Genomic DNA, 18,677 nt, shown 5'->3' on the forward strand with positions numbered 1-18,677 from the left:
GAGAACGAATACACATAAAATTGTTGAACCATTACGATAAATGCAAAATTTCAAAGTACATCAACTCTATACATCAAGTTTGTACCTATTTTTGAGCATAACATCCCGTTACTTATACGTTTCACTGCAAGTTTCCAACAATAACATCATCAGCTGTAGGCAGACTGATGGAACCTAAGCGCAAGCCAAATACTAAGTTTGGTGATCGCGCTTTCGGAGCATCTGGGCCGAAGGCTTGGAATAAACTCCCTCCGGAACTAAGATCCATAACAAGTCCAACAGAATTCAGGTCTAAACTAAAAACTTACCTTTTTAAGCTGTCATACACTTAAATTAAATATACCATTCCTTAGAGAAACTCCAGTTATATTCAATTTTGCAATTATATCCTAAATCCTGTATCTAAATTTCGCTAATAAACAATTAGATAATGTTAATTAGGTTTTAAAATCAAGTGACCTACCAGGTAAGTATTGTACTGTATATTATCTCCATAAATAGTTAGTAATAACATGGATCACTGTAGAAATGTATTATAAATTTGTACAGCGCCCTTGCGGTGATTTTGCACAAAAACGGCGCTATACAAGTCATCCAATTATTAATAAAATTGTTTATTATTTTATCGTTAAAAAGGTTTACTACCCCCTCGCTTCTTCTTGCTATCACCGTCACCAATACCAACGCGCGGCGTAAACGGTATATGGTATACGTATACCCCAATACACACAGGCAGCGTTATAGCCGTGTATCTATAGCATAGCACTGTAGTATAGCTAGCTATAATAGCAGAGCATAGCAATAGTAGCTACATATACAACACGACACAGCATAGGTATGAAGTACCTACCGAATTGTACACACAGCACATAGCTAAAGCCACTGTTATAAAAAAAATAATATTACGTTCATATACATGTACTTACTATTTGCTATATAAGCTTTGTGTATTACTTTTGTAAGTTTGTTGGTAACTAAGTTACTTAAGGCGATGCCATACGTAGTAATGCAAAATCATGTGTTTTTGGTTTGAAAATTTGGTCTCCTAGAAATGTTTCAGATGCTTTAATTAAATACTGAGAGTAGAATACATCTTGGCCTTTGAAATAATCGAGTATTTTTTAGATTAGTCTTTTTATAAACCCAGAAAAAAATAATGTAAAGGCCTATGAAAACTGCTTTAAAGTTCAAAATCTCCTACTTACGAATCCATTTTCGGTTATGATTTTATTGTATAATGTGGCAAATTAAGTTATTTATAAAATGAGCTAAAAATAATTAAATATATATTCCTGAATATCCATAAAATAAAATAAAAGGTACTTTTTGGCCATATTTTTTTCTTGCATAAATCAAAACAGGCAGATGGTGTTAAGCGGGAATTTAAACCTTATCGCCATCTACGTAAGGGTTGTTATTGATAGCGGCTCAATTTAAAATATTACACGACGTAGTGCATCGCCTTAAAATGCTATCGCGACGTATTCGACACACTTCTTGCTTCATTCACGTTCATAAATCGAGTCTTGGCATCATCGACTCAAGCATTTTTTTTTTCATTGTGGTATAGCACAACAGTCCCAGCTGCCCGGAATCGATGGGACTGTGGCATCTCAAACTTGCCGTCGTAATGTTGTGATGCTAAAAAGAGAGGAAAGTTTGGAATTTTCAGCGTGCAACTTGATCGTGCCATGTTTTAATCGGGCGTCCCCGACTCTTTCTCCGTTCGCTTGATCACCTAAACAACATTTTACTTTTATGTGAGTACTGCGCAAGAGTCCCAACTGCTCTAAGTCGTCTGTGGCCCGTGTCACTACGGCATCCCAAATTGGGGGATGTTGTAAGGCTGAAGATAGTGGGGAAGATGAAGATGGAGATGGAAAAGTACCTGTTTATTCAGATTTGATCACCAAACAAGCAAAAGTTTCAATTTTCAATGGTGGACTTCCACCAGGGCGATACTGAAGTATATTATTAATATATTGTTTTGAATATATAACAGAAATTAATCAAATAAAATTTACTTGCGCACGCCGGCATTTGAACTCGCGACATCCGAATTCGTAGTGAAGGGCCTTGCCCCTCCCCACTAACTTCACAATTCTTGTCCCACTTCAAATGTGTACAGCATGACACATTTAACTTTGCAGTAGCTTTCGTCTCCGTGTTAAATTTTGTGAATATATAATATACAGGGTGTATCGGCACGTACCCGACAAACTTTAACCAGCTATTCCTTAGCATATTTGGAGTAAAAAATCTTATGTGCACTTTGCTGTCCGGTAACGTTTTTTTTTAATAAAAAATTTATTATTCATATTTTCACCACATGTCACCACTGTTTTATCCTTTGATAAAGTTTGAAAACCCATCTGGCAAATATTTTATTCGAATTCCGTTGAATAATGCACGTGTGTACCTATATTGGCGCACGTTTACAGTCACAACGAAATAGCACGGCACCATTCGTTTCATTTTTAACTATTATTATTTAGTGTGTGCGAAAGAGCGAAGACGCTTTTTGACACACTTGCTTATAACAGCTGTTTAACACGAAACGCAATGCCAATGACAGTGATGTAGTGCGGAAATTTTAAAAAAATTTGTTTTTAATTGAAAAAAAAATGCTACCGGACAGCAAAGTGCCCATAACATTTTTTACTCCAAATGTGCTAAGGAATAGCTGGTTAAAGTTTGTCGGGTTAGTGCCGATACACCCTGTATATATATATATGGACTAGCAATCTGGAAGTCGTGGGGCGAAACCCAGCGTGTGCATGTGATAATTAATTTAAAATAATAAATGGTATATTTGCGGCACGTTCCACCGTCGTTCAGAATTGAAACGTTGCTTGAATTGGCTTCAGCCGTGTTTGGTGACCAGATCTTAATAGCCAGGTACTTCCCAACCCTCCCCGCTACATTCCAGAGGGATGCCGTGGTGGTCACGGGGCTCCAGACGGTTGGGAGCAGTTGGGACTCTTGGGCGGGTTATCGCATAAATAAAATCTAACTGTACGTACTGTATTAGTTCATTCCTCCTTTGGTCGCCTGCAAAGTTAACCGTGTCAATGATGTATTATTTGGTTCCATGATATTTCATCAAAACGACAATTGAACATGAACATACGCCAAATCACCATTTTGATTAATCTTTATAACGAATTGGTGTACATTATGAATACCAAAAAATATGCTTTAGATAAATTGAAGGTTTTCCTATCGTTTCGCTTTAGAAGAATACAAATAAAAAAATAAATTACTCAATAAAAAATATAAATGCAAATTACAGGGTTTTCCAATAAGAGGTGTTATTTTGATATTCAATCGTAAAAGATCAATGGTTTCGTTGCTTGTGTGGCACGTAGCGTCGTCTTGTTGAAAGTAAACGTTGTCCAGATCAATACCATCCAATTCCGGCCATACAAAATCATTAATCATCAAAGATATACAAAATATATCATCTGCGGTAATTAAAACAACTGTAACGGATCATTTTGCATGTATATTTAAATATGACTACAAACATCAAAACCTCCCATTACCAACCACAACGGCCGTTAATAATACTGATAAATACAACTATAATATTAATATAAATTCTCTCACTAAAATATTAAGTAACGAAAAAGAATGGCAAGAAATATATCAATGTAACGATGTAGAAGAATGCTGCAAAATATTTGATAAAAAACTGAGTTTTCACATAAATGCTTGTAGAAATATTACATCTAACAAAACATCTTCAAAACTAAAGCCAATCAAACCATGGATAACTCATGGATTAATCATCTCAATTAGACACAAAGAAACACTCTACAAACAATATACAAAACAACCGGAAAATATAACATTACAAAAACATTTCAAAGCTTATAAAAAAAAACTTACATATCTAATAAAAAACACAAAGGATGACTACTACAAACAAAAACTTGAATTATCTGGAAATGACAGTAAAAGGATTTGGTCCATCATAAATGAAATTGTCGATAAAAAACATTTAAAAAATAAAACAATCAACAGTGTAAACCATAATGATTCAAAAATCTGCTGTAAAGATAAACCTCTAGAAGCCGCAAATGTATTTAACAATTTTTTTGCTAATGTAGGAAAAAACCTCGCTAAAAAAATCCAACAAGGCCTTACCCCAAATGACCCAAATACTACAGTAAATAATGAGCATAAATTTGAATTATTTCAACCGACAACACCAGAAGAAATTGAACAAATTATTTCAGGTATGAAAGGAGGTTCTGCCCCTGGTTTTGATGGGGTCACAATACAAACACTGAAATGTATAAAATCACAAGTATCAAAACCATTAACTCATATAATCAATACAAGTTTTCAAAGCGGAGTTTTTCCATCCATGTACAAACAATCTGTAATTATACCAATATTTAAAACCGGCAATCCGGAAGAACCAACCAATTACCGCCCTATTTCTTTACTATCAAACATTGCAAAAATATTTGAAAAAATTGCCAAAAAAAGAATAACTCAGTTCATAAAGATTAATAATATAATTCACGAAAACCAGTTTGGATTCATGGAAAACAAAAGCACAAAAGACGCCATTGCTAAATTATCTAGTACCATACAAGACGCTTTAGACAAATCTTTAAAATGTGTTGGTATTTTTGTTGATCTCCAAAAAGCCTTCGACAGCATATCTCATGTCAAACTAATACAAAAATTAAAGATCGTGGGTTTTAATGACACAGCATTAAGTTGGCTAAAAAGTTATCTTCACCAAAGAACACAAGTAGTAAAAATTAATCACGCATCTAGTCTACCACTCACAAGTGATTTTGGGATACCACAAGGTACTGTTTTGGGTCCATTACTTTTTATCATGTACGTAAACGACATTTTTAAACAAAACCTCAGTGGAACAGTTATATCTTACGCAGATGATACAATTATCATAATTAAGGGTAATGACTGGAAAATTGTAAATGAAAATGCAAATAATGACATCCAAATCCTAAAAAACTGGTTCGATACAAACCTACTTACAATTAACGCAAAAAAAACAGTTTATATACCATTCACAATAAATAAATTCAAAACTTACCCCAACATTCATATAATAATACACAACAAAAAATGTAACAAAGATGTTTGTAATAAATCATGTACCACACTAAACCAAACAACTGAAGTAAAGTACCTCGGTGTAATTGTAGACCAACATATGAAATGGAACAGACACATATGTGAACTTGTCAAGCGCATTAGAAAATGTATCTATATATTCATTAAATTAAGAAATGTTCTCAAGCTAAACAACCTGAAAAAAGTCTATTACGCACTAGTCCAATCATTACTTCAGTATGGAATCATTGGGTGGGGAGGTGCATATGAAAAAATTTTAAGCTCTGTAAAAGTGGTACAAAAACTAATTATAAAAGTAATTTTGAAAAAAAAACCAACATTCTCTTCAGCATCACTGTTCAAAATTTTCGAAGTACCAACAATTGAAGACCTCTATAAAAAAGATGCAATATTACAAATATATAAAGAAACTGTAATAAAAAAACTTAAATTTAACTCATCCTTAAGGCATAATTTTAACATCCAAATTCCTCTATTTTCAACACAACAAATGCACAATAATTACATTTACAAAGGCATAAGATATTTTAATAGTCTTCCCGAAGAAGTGAAAAAAATACCAGATTTTATTTTATTCAAAAAGAAGGTCAAATTTATCTTTAAAAAAAATTAATATCACCTATCAAATGTTATAACTTCAATTCATGTTACAACCAAAATTAACGTCACAATCCTCTTTTAAGTTTATATTTATTGTACCGTATTTATGTTAATTAGTGATATAAACATGAAATAATTGTCAAATAACTCCTACGCCAAGCTCAAGAGCTAGCACTCTTCATTGGAGTAGAAATTCAATAACTTATGTTTTTCACTATTACCTATGATCATCTAATTTTATGTAAAATGTAACAATGTTATAAGTTAAACAATAAAAAAAAAAAAAAAAAAAAAAAAAATCTCTCGATAGCGCAATCCATTCACCGTAACTGTTGCTCCAGCCTCATTTTCGAAAAATTAAGATCCAATGACTCCGCCGGACCATAAATCGCACCAAACAGTCACACGTTGAGGATAGAGAGGCTTTTCAACAATAACTCTTGGGTTTTCCGAGCCCCAGATGCGACAATTTTGCTTGTTGACGAAGCCACCGAGGTGGAAATGGGCCTCATCACTCAAGATGATTTGCATTTGATTCACTCAAATGAATTTTAATAATTTCAATGCGTTGTTGATGCGTGTATCGTTTCATTTTTATTGATGGCGTAGTTTCTACTTGTCAAATGTCAAAAAATTACATCTTCAAAAGTAACATCTACCGAAATAGCGGGCTATTCAAAATAACACCTCTTATTGGAAAACCCTGTACTACAAAAAATATTTTTTCAATAGAAATGTACGAACGCGTAAAGGAAACAACTTTTAAAAAATACAGTATTATAGCTAAGATTATCTGTGACAGTTTCACTTGATTAACTTTTTTGCTTTCTTATAAAATTATTTACAAAATGAGTAAAAACCAGTTTTTTGCTTGAAATCGAATGTTTGTTAATTGATTTTAATGCCTATTACCTACAATATACGGTATACCAAGAATATGCACATTTTTGGCTTGTAGCTTCCTCTTAAAAAGTGATATAGAGTCATTAAAAGTGATGAAACAAAAACTAGGTTAAATAGTTACCTATGTAACCTATTTAACCTAGTTTTTGTTTCATTACTTTATATCACATTTTGATGAGATTCCCGGTCACCGTATTATTTTTGTCACCGATTCATTTAGTCTTGTTTTGAATGCACCATTGTTGAATGACCTCATGTAGGTTGGGCTTGCTGCTGACAAAGCCGTTAACAAATGATACCACTGCCTGCGTGAGTGACAATGTAAAATGGGTTATCTCCGTGGTCTGGCAGTTGCAATACCTGACTCTCGGTTAGAAGGTAGAGCGCAATCGTAAACATATACTTGCACCAAAATCAATTCATTAGTTATTCAAAACTTACGATGGTGTGTATGAATGTGAATTAAGCAAGGGGTGTATCTCTACCCACTGAGCAGAATTGCATTCCTTGCAGATATGACATGGTTAGTTAGTTAGTTAGTTCTGTTTACTATATGATTAACTAACTAAGTAACCATCACGCTGTTTCCCTGCGCGGGTAGGCGGAGAGGACGGGCCACCAAACAACTCGGTCATACTTCTATTATTCTGACTCTTGACTCGAGTATCTGATATTGAGTCTTCCTCGGGCGTCCCCGACTTCTGCTACCATTCACATTTGAATCGTATATTCTCCTTACACTCCTTTCTTTGCTCATTCGCGCAAGATGCCCAAACCATCTAAGCGTTCCTTTCTTGATCTTACTCATTACGCTTACATCTCATTTCTACATTGTTCAGTCTACTTGCATCCTTTCTCTGCCAGTTCCATGCCTCACTTCCGTACATCAGGGTAGGTACCAACAATCCATTGTGGACTGCTTGCTTCGCTTCTTTGGACAATTTTTTGTTAGCGCCAACTGCGTTCAGTCCTCCATTAATGGAGTTACCTGTTTAAATACAGATATACACAAAAGCTAAGCCTGAAGTCCACAATGGAGTGCTGGTACCTTCCCTGATGCGTCGCAGTGACGCATGGAACTGGCAGATGAAGGATGAAAGTAGACTGAATGATGTAGAAATGAGATCCCTGAGGCGCTTGTGTTGTATAACCATGCATCATCGTGTGAGAAATGTGGAGATTCGCAAAGAATGGAAGGGTGATGTTAAAAAAAACCTCTACACCACCGTTACTTTTTTTTTGCGTGAAAACGCCTTTCGTTCTTCACTGGGCACCTCAAGATCTACACGACGACGCACAAATACCTTTCCATCGTGGGGTTATGACTGATTATTTTTCTGCGACTGATTATTTGATGCAACGATCGCTATGTTCGAGTGCGTTGTAAGAAGTAAGTTGAAGTGTGCTAGTTGATAATCTAGTCTCCTTCAACGGAAGCAATCTTCCGAACAGGCCTTCCATTGATATGCTTGGTGTAACTATAAGTGACCAGCTCAGGTACGGGGGCTCCATCGAAGCCAGAGTAAAGTTGGCCTCTCAGAAGCTGGGCGTACTGTACAGGGCCCGCAGATACTTTAATAGTACACAACTGCTCACCCTGTACAAATCGCAAGTGCGCCCTACTGTCGAATTTGGCAGCCATCTCTGGTCCGGAGACCCTAAATACCTGAAAAAAACCCTTGACTCTGTGCAAAAACGGGCGGTCCGTTTGATAGATTCCCCAATCTTAACAAACGGACTGCAATCTTTAGAGCACAGGCGTCAGGTAGGTATGCTGTCCTTGTTCTATCGGTATTACAATGGAAGATGCTCTGAGGAACTAGCGTCATTGATCCCTTCGGCACCGGTGCGTAGTCGGGATACACGCCAAACGCGCGCCCAACATTTGTACACGGTTGACATTTGTCACATGAGAACGGGTCGCTTCTACGATTCGTTCTTAAGTTCAACAGCTCGGCTGTGGAACGAACTGCCGGCCTCTGTGTTTCCTCCCTCCTACAACATGGGACTCTTCAAGACCCATGTTCACTCCTTCCTCTCCACAAAAAGACCCTCCACACAGCATCCCCAAAGATGACATAGGCCCTGAGGGAAATTATTTTCTTCAGGGCCTCCTGTGTGGAGTTTAATATAAAAAAAAGTGGGGTGTGAACTCCACATCAAATTAAATGTATAAATTTGCTGGAACAAATCCTCAGATATGTCTATATGTGGATGCATGGAACTTATCCGAGGTTCATGCACCATATAGACTTACTCGAGACAGCAAATAGATTATGCAAATCTTGCAATACTTATTTTTAATATAATTCATAACTTCATTGATAACCCATCCCTTTTGGTAGTAGCACTAGTGCTTGCGTAGTCGTCGCCATTACTTGTTCAAGATACCACACGGCAGAACAGAAGTATTAGCACAACATAGCATGACACGAGGAATGGTATTTGGAATTGAATGAAATTTCTGAAACAATGTATTTAATTTCTCTTAAAACCCTTGACACTTTTTGCATAATTATCTTCCAAGATGTTAACACTATATGGTTGGACATTTTACCGCCAAATTGGGGGCGAAGTGCGGGTGTTTTTTTAAATTTTAGCGCCAAAATTAGACTTTCCGCAAAATATTCATATCTTGTTCGATGAAACTTTCAGTGTTTTACTTTAAAAATATGTCTCTATTTATTTACTTAGCAATGTATGTGTAATTCCTTTTTTTATGAACAAAAACTTTCTACTTTCTTGGGAATCATAGAAAAAAGAGTATTTCACAATCGAAATAACATATCGAAATTTATTCATACAAAATTATTTAGAAATTTTCAATACATATAAAAAAAACTATAACCTAATAGTGCTTCAATGTGTGATAGCGTTCGAAACACTTTCCTTTATGCAGGGGCACATTGCAAAACTTGCATATGTACCGCGTTTCACTGCGTAGTTTGTGAGCGGAACATACGCGACAATGATTTTAAATTTTTTTATTGTGTTTCAAACTCATTGTATTGACAGGTAGATAGATCGGGTACCGCCGACAATAGAAAACACATGACCCCGCACCCATTTAGAACCCCTTGTTTACAAGTTTCCCGCTCCTTACTGCTTTGCGCAACAAAACGAGTAAACTCGTCTCCCGCGTCTTACTGTAAAAAGACGTATGACGAGTTTTCTCGTTTCCCGCAAAGAATGTGTTAAGAGCGACAGAATGAGAAGAGTGTACTGTTATTGATATTATATATATTTTCGTCATCTGCTGTAATTTCCCGGCTTCCCAGTGAGCCTGACGGTCCCCATCTTGTCTTACCCTCGTGTGTATGTCTTACAGATCTGTGCCTGTTCCCAGGAGACACACGCCCTACTTCGGCCAGCCCGACTACCGAGTCTACGAGCTCAACAAGAGACTGCAGCAGAGGACCGAGGTGAGTCCCATCCACATAACAAACGCTTATCTACATTTATTGATGTTTTTTTTTTTAATGTAAAAAATCACAGGTCTCTAGGGTCCCCCATACACTGCGTATAATCATGTGACGTAAAAATATGTCACTCATCTTTTTACGTGTGTTAAATATAAGTACAGCATGAAGCAAATTAAAGTTAGAATTTTTGGATCAAGACGATAATGTTTTCAGTCAGAGGGTGAGAATTTCTTCTCCTTGATTAATGAAGTATAAAATAAGGACAAAGGCTTCTAACGTCTATCAATATATTTAGCATGTAAAACCAGGGAGAGAGAGAAAACGAAAGGAATTTGGTGATAATCTGGCTTGTAAATAGCACAGACCATCAGGGAATATTTTAATTCATTCATTCATTTAAGTCATTGAATTCACTCTGCAGGAGAAGCAACACTTATAAACCAGCCACCAAAATACATATAAACAGAAAGACTCACCAGAAAATAGCACTTGCAAGGAAGATATAAATGCAATTATTGACTGGAGTATTGACAGCAAACTCGGTTTCAACTTCCAAAAATGCTCAGTTATGTGTTCTACGAGGTCACAAAAGATCGTATATTTTAATTACAAAATGAAAGATACATCACTGAAGCATACGGTGACTTATAAGGACTTAGGAATTGTGTATGACGCTCGCTTAACATTTCACGCTCACATTGAAAAGATCTGTAAATCAGCTACAAGAATGTTAGGTTTTGTCATACACAATTCAAAGGAACTGACAAACCTTGCAGTCATTAGGCTGCTTTACTTTAGCTTAGTGCGTAGCATTCTCGAGAGTGGATCTCAGGTATGGGGGCCAGAGAACACTGTCTACGTACTAATGGTCGAGAAAATACAGATACCTCTATATGAGAGAGTTTGGTTTTTACCCATGGCTGTTTCCAACAGCATTTATTTCGGGAATGCTGAATATCTGCTGCCTTAGTTCCAGACGGGACGTCGCATTATTGTTGATGGCTTACAAGCTTCTGAATGGTTTACTATCAATTCCAGACATTCTGTCAAAAATAGGACTTTATGTCCCGGATAATTTGACGAGAGGCCGCCAACACAGGCTTTTAATTCTTCCCAGGTCCAGAACTAACTTACCAATGGTGATGCCCCTGGGAAGACTCACTAGGTTAATTAACTCCCTTCCAGCTAACTTGGATATTTTCCATATGTCCTACAACGACTTTAAGCAAGAAATATTGTATTTGTTTTAACTGTATACTTATGTATAAATTTTTTTTTCCATATTTTGTTTACCGCTTTTGCATATGTTTTAACTGTATACTTATGTATAAAATTTTCTTCCATAATTTGTTTACCGCTTTTGCAATGTATTGGTTTTTGTACTGTTTTTGCAAAAAAAAAAAAATAAATAAATAAATAAGTCGTGGCATCTGTACAGAGAATATGTGCAACACTTTTTTAACGTCTCGTACTCGGAAAATTGTTGTCAGATAAGAGGTCGTTAAATGTAAATTTATATATATATTTAGATTCAATTGATATCGACATCGTTTGGGTTAGATGTATTGCTTCGGGAAACTTCTGTGTTTTTTGTGACGCCGATTGTTTGTGTATTTGTGTTAACTAGCAGTAAATGATAACGGTTTGATGGTCTGTTTCAGGAATCTGATAATTTATGGTGGGACGCCTTTGCAACGGAGTTCTTTGAAGATGATGCCACCCTCACGCTGACCTTCTGCCTCGAAGACGGACCCAAGAGATACAGTGAGTACACCCGTTCGCCTCAATCATCATAACACATTAATGTAAATCCTACGAAACTCTCATCCCCAAGAAATCTACAAATCGGGCATGCCTGGTTTGGATCATATTTTTAACTATGACGGTAAGGAAGACATAACACAAATTTCTATTCCCATATCACATTAATAAAAATATATTCACGCAAAAATGAGATTCGTGAACTTGGGGTGATCTTAGAAGGAAATCTCTCTTTCAAATCCCATATATCTGACATTGTCTCCCGCGCCAACAAAATGCTTGAATTTGTTCTTCGTAATGCCAGATCATTTACTAATGGAATTGCAATACGGAGAACATATGAAGCACTTCTCCGCAGCATCCTGGAATACAGCTCCATTATTTGGGCCCCTTCTGAACAAAACCATATCTTAGAAATAGAAAAAGTACAAAAAAGGTTTATGCGTTACCTGTATATGAGGGAATATACATACTATCCGTTCCTGTATCCATCCTTGTTCTTAACAGGAATGCTCGATTTCAATACATTAGAATAATATTTTTAGGCAAACACTTTTTGAAGTTAATCTCTGGTACAATACACAATCCGCCTATGTTGAAAGAGGTTAACTAACAATTATACTCGAGGGAGATCCCATGCACTCTTATATGCTCCGAAAGCGAGGACTTCTGCCTATCAGAACGCGCCAATAAACAGAGCGACTCAACTGCTTAACGATTCTGCATTAGCCATCAACATTTTCAATGTCACCTACAGACAATTCAGTAACTATCGCATAACACATGTCACAAAATAGTAAAACTGCCTCTGGAAACTTTTTAATTTGTAATCTTCTCCATGATATATTGGTGTATAACCGTTTTATGGAGAACATGAAAAAATAAATAAATAAATAAATAAATAAACAACGATTTCTATCAGACCATATGAGCTGTTTCCAAAAGTTAACAAATTAGCCTGAAAGGTTAATGTTTATGTGCTCACTTTTATTATTTTACATTAGCTCCATACAGGGAGCTTTGGGGATGCTGTGTGGGGGGTTTTTTTTAATGAAAGGTAGGAGAGGAAGATCTGGGAAGGAAAATGGTATGAGGGGTGTGTAGGAACTAGCGGTTAATGTGTCCAGGAGTGAATCCATCTCTCCCAATGAGATGCAAGACGATGGGTCGAGAGAAAGTCTGCATGGAGAGTGCCAAGACATAGACAAACCTCAACCCCATGAACCTGGGCACCCTGCTAACTGCAAACCACTTGGGGTGACCATGGCATGGGGGAGATCAATAAATGGTTCCCGGGGCGCCGGTAACCTCACTACAGTCAAATTAAATGTTTTACAGCCAAAATCTCAGATGTCACTTTTTCATACAATGCCGTGGTTCCGCATAAGGGCTCAATTATATTAAATGTAATAAATAATGTTATTTAACTCTGCACGCGGCCGTATCAACTGTTGTTACGGCAAAAAGTCTATACTCACACGCGGCTGTATCAACAGTTGATACGGAAACTTTGACGGCCGATATTCCAGCGCTCTTTCGTCATAAATGTATTTCTTGCTCACTTGGACATTCGTAGAACTATCACGATGCTGACATCTACAAGAATTTCTCAAAAATAAAATTGTATTTCATAAAAAAAGATCGATAATCAAGTGCGCCTTTTAGTCCTTTAGTTTACATTTTTGTCAACGGATGGCGTTAGTACTAGTATGTCATTCATAACTAAAAATGATAAGTGATCATGGTGTCCCACTTGTGTCTATCACCTAAGTACACACACGCCGAGTGAATGGCGGGACCACACTCAAAAGATACGGTACGTCTTTGTATGAAATTTTATGTTTTTGTTTTTATAAACATCTAAGAGTGTTGACACACGAGGATTTGTTTTCATATTGTGGAGAATAATCTGTTCTGTCTATACACGGTGTCCGGAAACTCGTAGTACAAGCGGGAAACTGGAGAATCTACACCACATGGGGAACCCAAAAAAACATAAAGTTTTTTGATTTGAGCATTTTCAAAAAAAAAAAAAAAACCAAAAAAAAATATTTTTCGGCTATTTTAGGGTTAAAGTTTTTTCTGGTGTTTAGGGTTGAATAACAGATGTTTTAACCCTGCACAGCAGAAATATTTTATGATTACACCGGGTTAAATGAAGGGTGATTTCAAAATAATGCTTTAAATCCGAGTTTCTTCATTTGTTTTACTTTCAAATAGTTTTAATTAGTTGGGTACTTTGATCTTCAGTAATAATTTATAAGAATTTGATTAAAAAAAAAATTTAAAAAATCAACTTCAAACTCGATTTACTCGATAACGAAAGCTCAAATAAAAAAAAAATATACTACAAAATCGACTCCAAATGTGATGTAGATTCACCAGTTTACCGCTTGTACTACGAGTTTCCGGACACCCTGTATAGTCCAATAAATCATGCCAGAATGCTATAATTTGACATTTAATTGCGTGCATAGGTATTTGAAAATATGTACCGCGTACGGGTATAGATAAAACGGAGCAAATTAACGCGTTCAAAAGGTTAATGCAATACTGTTATTTTCGTACAAGCAGATCTCCAACTCGTCTTGGAAGGAGTTTATAAATAATAGGTTCTTTTAGATTAATCAGGGATTTATTATTACTTCTCGTATTATAATGGTGACTCGATAGTCGACCCAACTAGAAGCTTGCTAATTGGAATCTGAAACAGTAAGTTTCTCTGGGATCCTTCCCACTGACCCTGGCGACTACTGGCCACTACTGGCCACTAGCTCCGCAAGCTCTATGTACTGCCATCTGTGCGTGCATGTATGAAGCTCTTACTTCCCAACAAATACTGACTGTTTGTTTTGCGTCTGTTTCCAGCGATAGGAAGGACGCTAATCCCGCGTTATTTCCGCTCCATATTCGAGGGCGGCGTAACGGAACTGTACTACAACATGAAGCATCCCAAGGAGTCCTTTCATAATACCTCCATCACGCTGGACTGCGATCAGTGCACGATGGTCACGCACCACGGCAAGCCCATGTTCACCAAGGTGAGTAACTTAACCTAACCTAGCCTGACCTTAAACTAATGGACAGAAAAAACAAAACAATTCACATTTTCCTAAGACATAAGAAACATATATAAAATAAAACAATATATTTTGCACTTTGCCAATCAATTATAGAATATGGAATTATTCTTTGGGGAGGAGCAACAAACTCGGCTATCGATTACATATAAATCGTACAGAAAACGATCTCAAGAGGAAGCTACAAGCCAAAAATGTGTATATTCTTGGTATACCTTATATCGTAGGTAATAGGCATTAAAATCGCTTGACAAACGGAGTCTAGAAACATTCGATTTCAAGCAAAAAACTGGTTTTTATTTATTTTGTAAATAATTTTATAAAAAAGCAAAAAAGTTAATCAAGTGAAACTATCACAGATAATCTTAGCTATAATACTGTATTTTTTTAAAGTTGTTTCCTTTACGCGTTCATACATTTCTATTGAAAAAATATTTTTTTAGTATTTTGCATTTATATTTTATATTGAGTAATTTATTTTTTTATTTGTATTCTACTCAAGCGAAGCGAAAGGAAAACCTTCAATTTATCTAAAGCATATTTTTTGGTATTCATAATGTACACCAATTCGTTGTAAAGATTAATCAAAATAGTGATTTGGAATTAAGCTTCGCCTTAAAGGTAATACTAAAAAAACATAGACCGACTGATACAGACCAAATATTCAACAGCTGTGACGTACTAGATAAGCGCCAATTATACGTTACACTACTAAACTACATTTTTGACAAAAAAAAAACAAATTTCAACATACACAAAATATCACTAACAGATCAGTTAAACAAGCGTACAAAGAAAACATAAAAACTCTGACAGTAAATACAAGCTTTGGACAAGGATACTACCAATACCATGCTATAAAAGCATTCAACAGTGTAAAACTTGAAATTAAAATTGAGGAAAACAAAAATAAATTCAGACACAAAATTACAAAATGGATTAAAGAACAAAAAAGACAATATTACCAAAATTTCATAGCATAAAATCAAAAAAAAATCACTCACAAACACACAAGATTATATTTCAAATGTATTATTTTCTCTGTAAAGGCCTCAGCACGGGGAAGCCACCCAGTGAGGCCAACATTACTGGATAACTCAGAAATGTAAAAAATATTTTACCAAATTTAAAAAAATATATATGCGCGAAACTGCATTACATGCAGAATCCAAAAAGGTCAACTGGAATTTTTTTTTTCTGGTAACTTTATAGTTATTGGAATCTACAGTTTTATTCCAAGATCGATGAAATTTTGCACACTTTCAGGAAGGACATTAGTCTACATCTGATTTTGAAAAATATAATATAATAAATTTGAATAGAATCTTCTGTGTTAGTACCTTTTGGTTCTAGCCCATTTCGTTCGCCCTCTCTCTCTTACACTTGCCAGACATTGCATCGCCATGTAATGTCATGGTATGTCATGTCATTGTCATGCAATGTATTTGAATTTCATAATCATGTTTTTTTAATTTTATTTTTATTTGAAAACTGCACAATAGTTCCAACTTTGTACAGCCAATGAGATTACGTCAACTCCTGGGGGAAACTGAGAAGATCTTCTACTGTAGAACGTGCCGCAAATATACTACAGGGTTTTCCAATAAGAGGTGTTATTTTGAATAGCCCGCTATTTTGGTAGATGTCGCTTTTGAAGTTGTCGTTTTTTGACATTTGACAAGTAGAAACTACGCCATTAATAAAAATGGAACGATACACGCTTCAACAACGCATTGAAATTATTAAAATTCACTTGAGTGAATCAAATGCAAATCATCTTGAGTGATAAGGCCCATTTCCACCGCGGTGACTTCGTCAACAAGCAAAATTGTCGCATCTGGGGCTCGGAAAACCCAAGAGTTATTGTTGAAAAGCCTCTCTATCCTCAACGCGTGACTGTTTGGTGCGGTTTATGGTCCGGCGGAGTCATTGGACCTTACTTTTTCGAAAATGAGGCTGGAGCAACAGTTACGGTGAATGGATTGCGCTATCGAGAGATGATTAATGATTTTTTATGGCCGGAATTGGATGGTATTGATCTGGACAACGTTTACTTTCAACAAGACGGCGCTACGTGCCACACAAGCAACGAAACCACTGATCTTTTACGATTGAATATCAAAGTAACACCTCTTATTGGAAAACCCTGTATATATAATATGAAACACAGCTGTGCAATGAAATTTTAGGTTCCATTATTACCTATTAGTGATATACGTATACGTAACTTATTTAACCTAGTTTTTGTTTCATCACTTTTAATAACTTTATAGCACTTTTTATAAGTGTGTTGAGTTGTCATTTTGATTAGTTATCCGTTCACCGAAATTTTTACACCTTTGCAAGTTTTTGTCACGTGTTGTCCCTAGTCATTATTATAATTCAAACTTTTACGTGTGTAATTTTAGGTGTGCACGGAGGGTCGGCTGATCCTGGAGTTCACGTTCGACGACCTGATGCGCGTCAAGTCGTGGCACCTCGCCGTGCGCTCGCACCGGGAGCTGATCCCGCGCTCCGTCGTGGGGCCGGACCACGCCGTTCTGGACCAGCTGGCCAAGAACATCACGCGCCAGGGCATTACCAACTCCACGCTCAACTATCTCCGGGTATGTACGCACTTGTAACTTGCTATCTCCCTTAATAATAATAATTGGATGACTTGTATAGTGCCATTTTTGTGCAAAATCACCTCAAGGGCGCTGTACAAACTTATAATACATTTCTACAGTGATCTATGTTATTATTAACTATATATGGAGATAATATACAGTACAATACTTACCTGGTAGGTCACTTGAGATTAACACTTAAGGCGATGTACTACGTCGTGTAATATTTTAAATTGAGCCGCTATCAATAACAACCCTTACGTAGATGGCGATAAGGTTTAAATTCCCGCCTAACACCATCCGCCTGTTTGGATTTATGCAAGAAAAAAACATGGCCAAAAAGTGCCTTTTATTTTATTTTGTGGATGTTCAGGCATAAATAATTAATTTTTTTTCGATCATTTTATAAATAACTTAATTTGACACATTATACAATAAAATCATAACCGAAAATGGGTTCGTAAGTAGGAGATTTTGAACTTTAAAGCCGTTTTCATAGGCCTTTACATTATTTTTTTCTGGGCTTATAAAAATACTTATCTAAAAAATACTCTAATATTTCAAAGGCCAAGATGTATTCTACTCGCAGTATTTAATTAAAGTATCTGAAACATTTCTAGGCGACCAAATTTTCAAATCAAAAACACATGATTTTGCATTACAACGTATGGCATTGCCTTAATTAACATTATCTAATTGTTTATTAGCGAAATTTAGATACAGGATTTAGGACATAATTGGATATAACTGGACTTTCTCTCAGGAATGGTATATTTAATTTAAGGGTACGACAGCTTAAAAAGGTAAGTTTTTAGTTTAGACCTGAATTCTGTTGGACTTGTTATGGATCTTAGTTCCGGAGGGAGTTTATTCCAAGCCTTCGGCCCAGATACCCCGAAAGCGCACAGTATTGTCATCCCTGTGATACTCTTCAAAAGGGTGGTTATTGGTCTTTATCTGGTACCCACCCCAGCATTATCGATCAACCCTTAACCACTCAGAACATTAGAACGTCAAAAGACGTAAATATGATAATAGCGGTCAAGACATTAGAACGTCTTTTCACGTAAACGCGCGAGATTTTACAAAAATCGATTTATTTCCATCACTAGTATACGGATTGCCATGATTTAAAAAACAGAGTATCGATAATGAATAACGCTACGCGTCTGTATTCAAGA

The 18,677-nt window shown here is 36.1% G+C and overlaps 1 protein-coding gene across 5 annotated transcripts in view; it reads left to right on the plus strand.

The window, feature by feature from the left end:
* The window catches only part of LOC149414156 (LIM domain-binding protein 2-like), a 102,162-nt gene that overhangs the window by 71,670 nt on the left and 11,815 nt on the right, over positions 1–18,677 (plus strand). For 4 of the 5 annotated variants that reach the window (XM_089644243.1, XM_089644244.1, XM_089644240.1 and 1 more), the window contains exons 4-7: positions 9,953–10,046; positions 11,708–11,810; positions 14,676–14,848; positions 17,296–17,493. In XM_089644243.1, coding sequence (XP_089500369.1) covers positions 9,953–10,046; positions 11,708–11,810; positions 14,676–14,848; positions 17,296–17,493 — 568 coding nt within the window. The remainder of the gene's footprint in view (positions 1–9,952; positions 10,047–11,707; positions 11,811–14,675; positions 14,849–17,295; positions 17,494–18,677) is intronic. The other variant, XM_089644242.1, reaches the window with a different exon arrangement.

The sequence above is a fragment of the Hesperophylax consimilis genome, chromosome 20 (genome assembly GCF_061612785.1).
Source record: "Hesperophylax consimilis isolate HC1 chromosome 20, BYU_Hcon_1.0, whole genome shotgun sequence".
Taxonomy (NCBI): domain Eukaryota; kingdom Metazoa; phylum Arthropoda; class Insecta; order Trichoptera; family Limnephilidae; genus Hesperophylax; species Hesperophylax consimilis.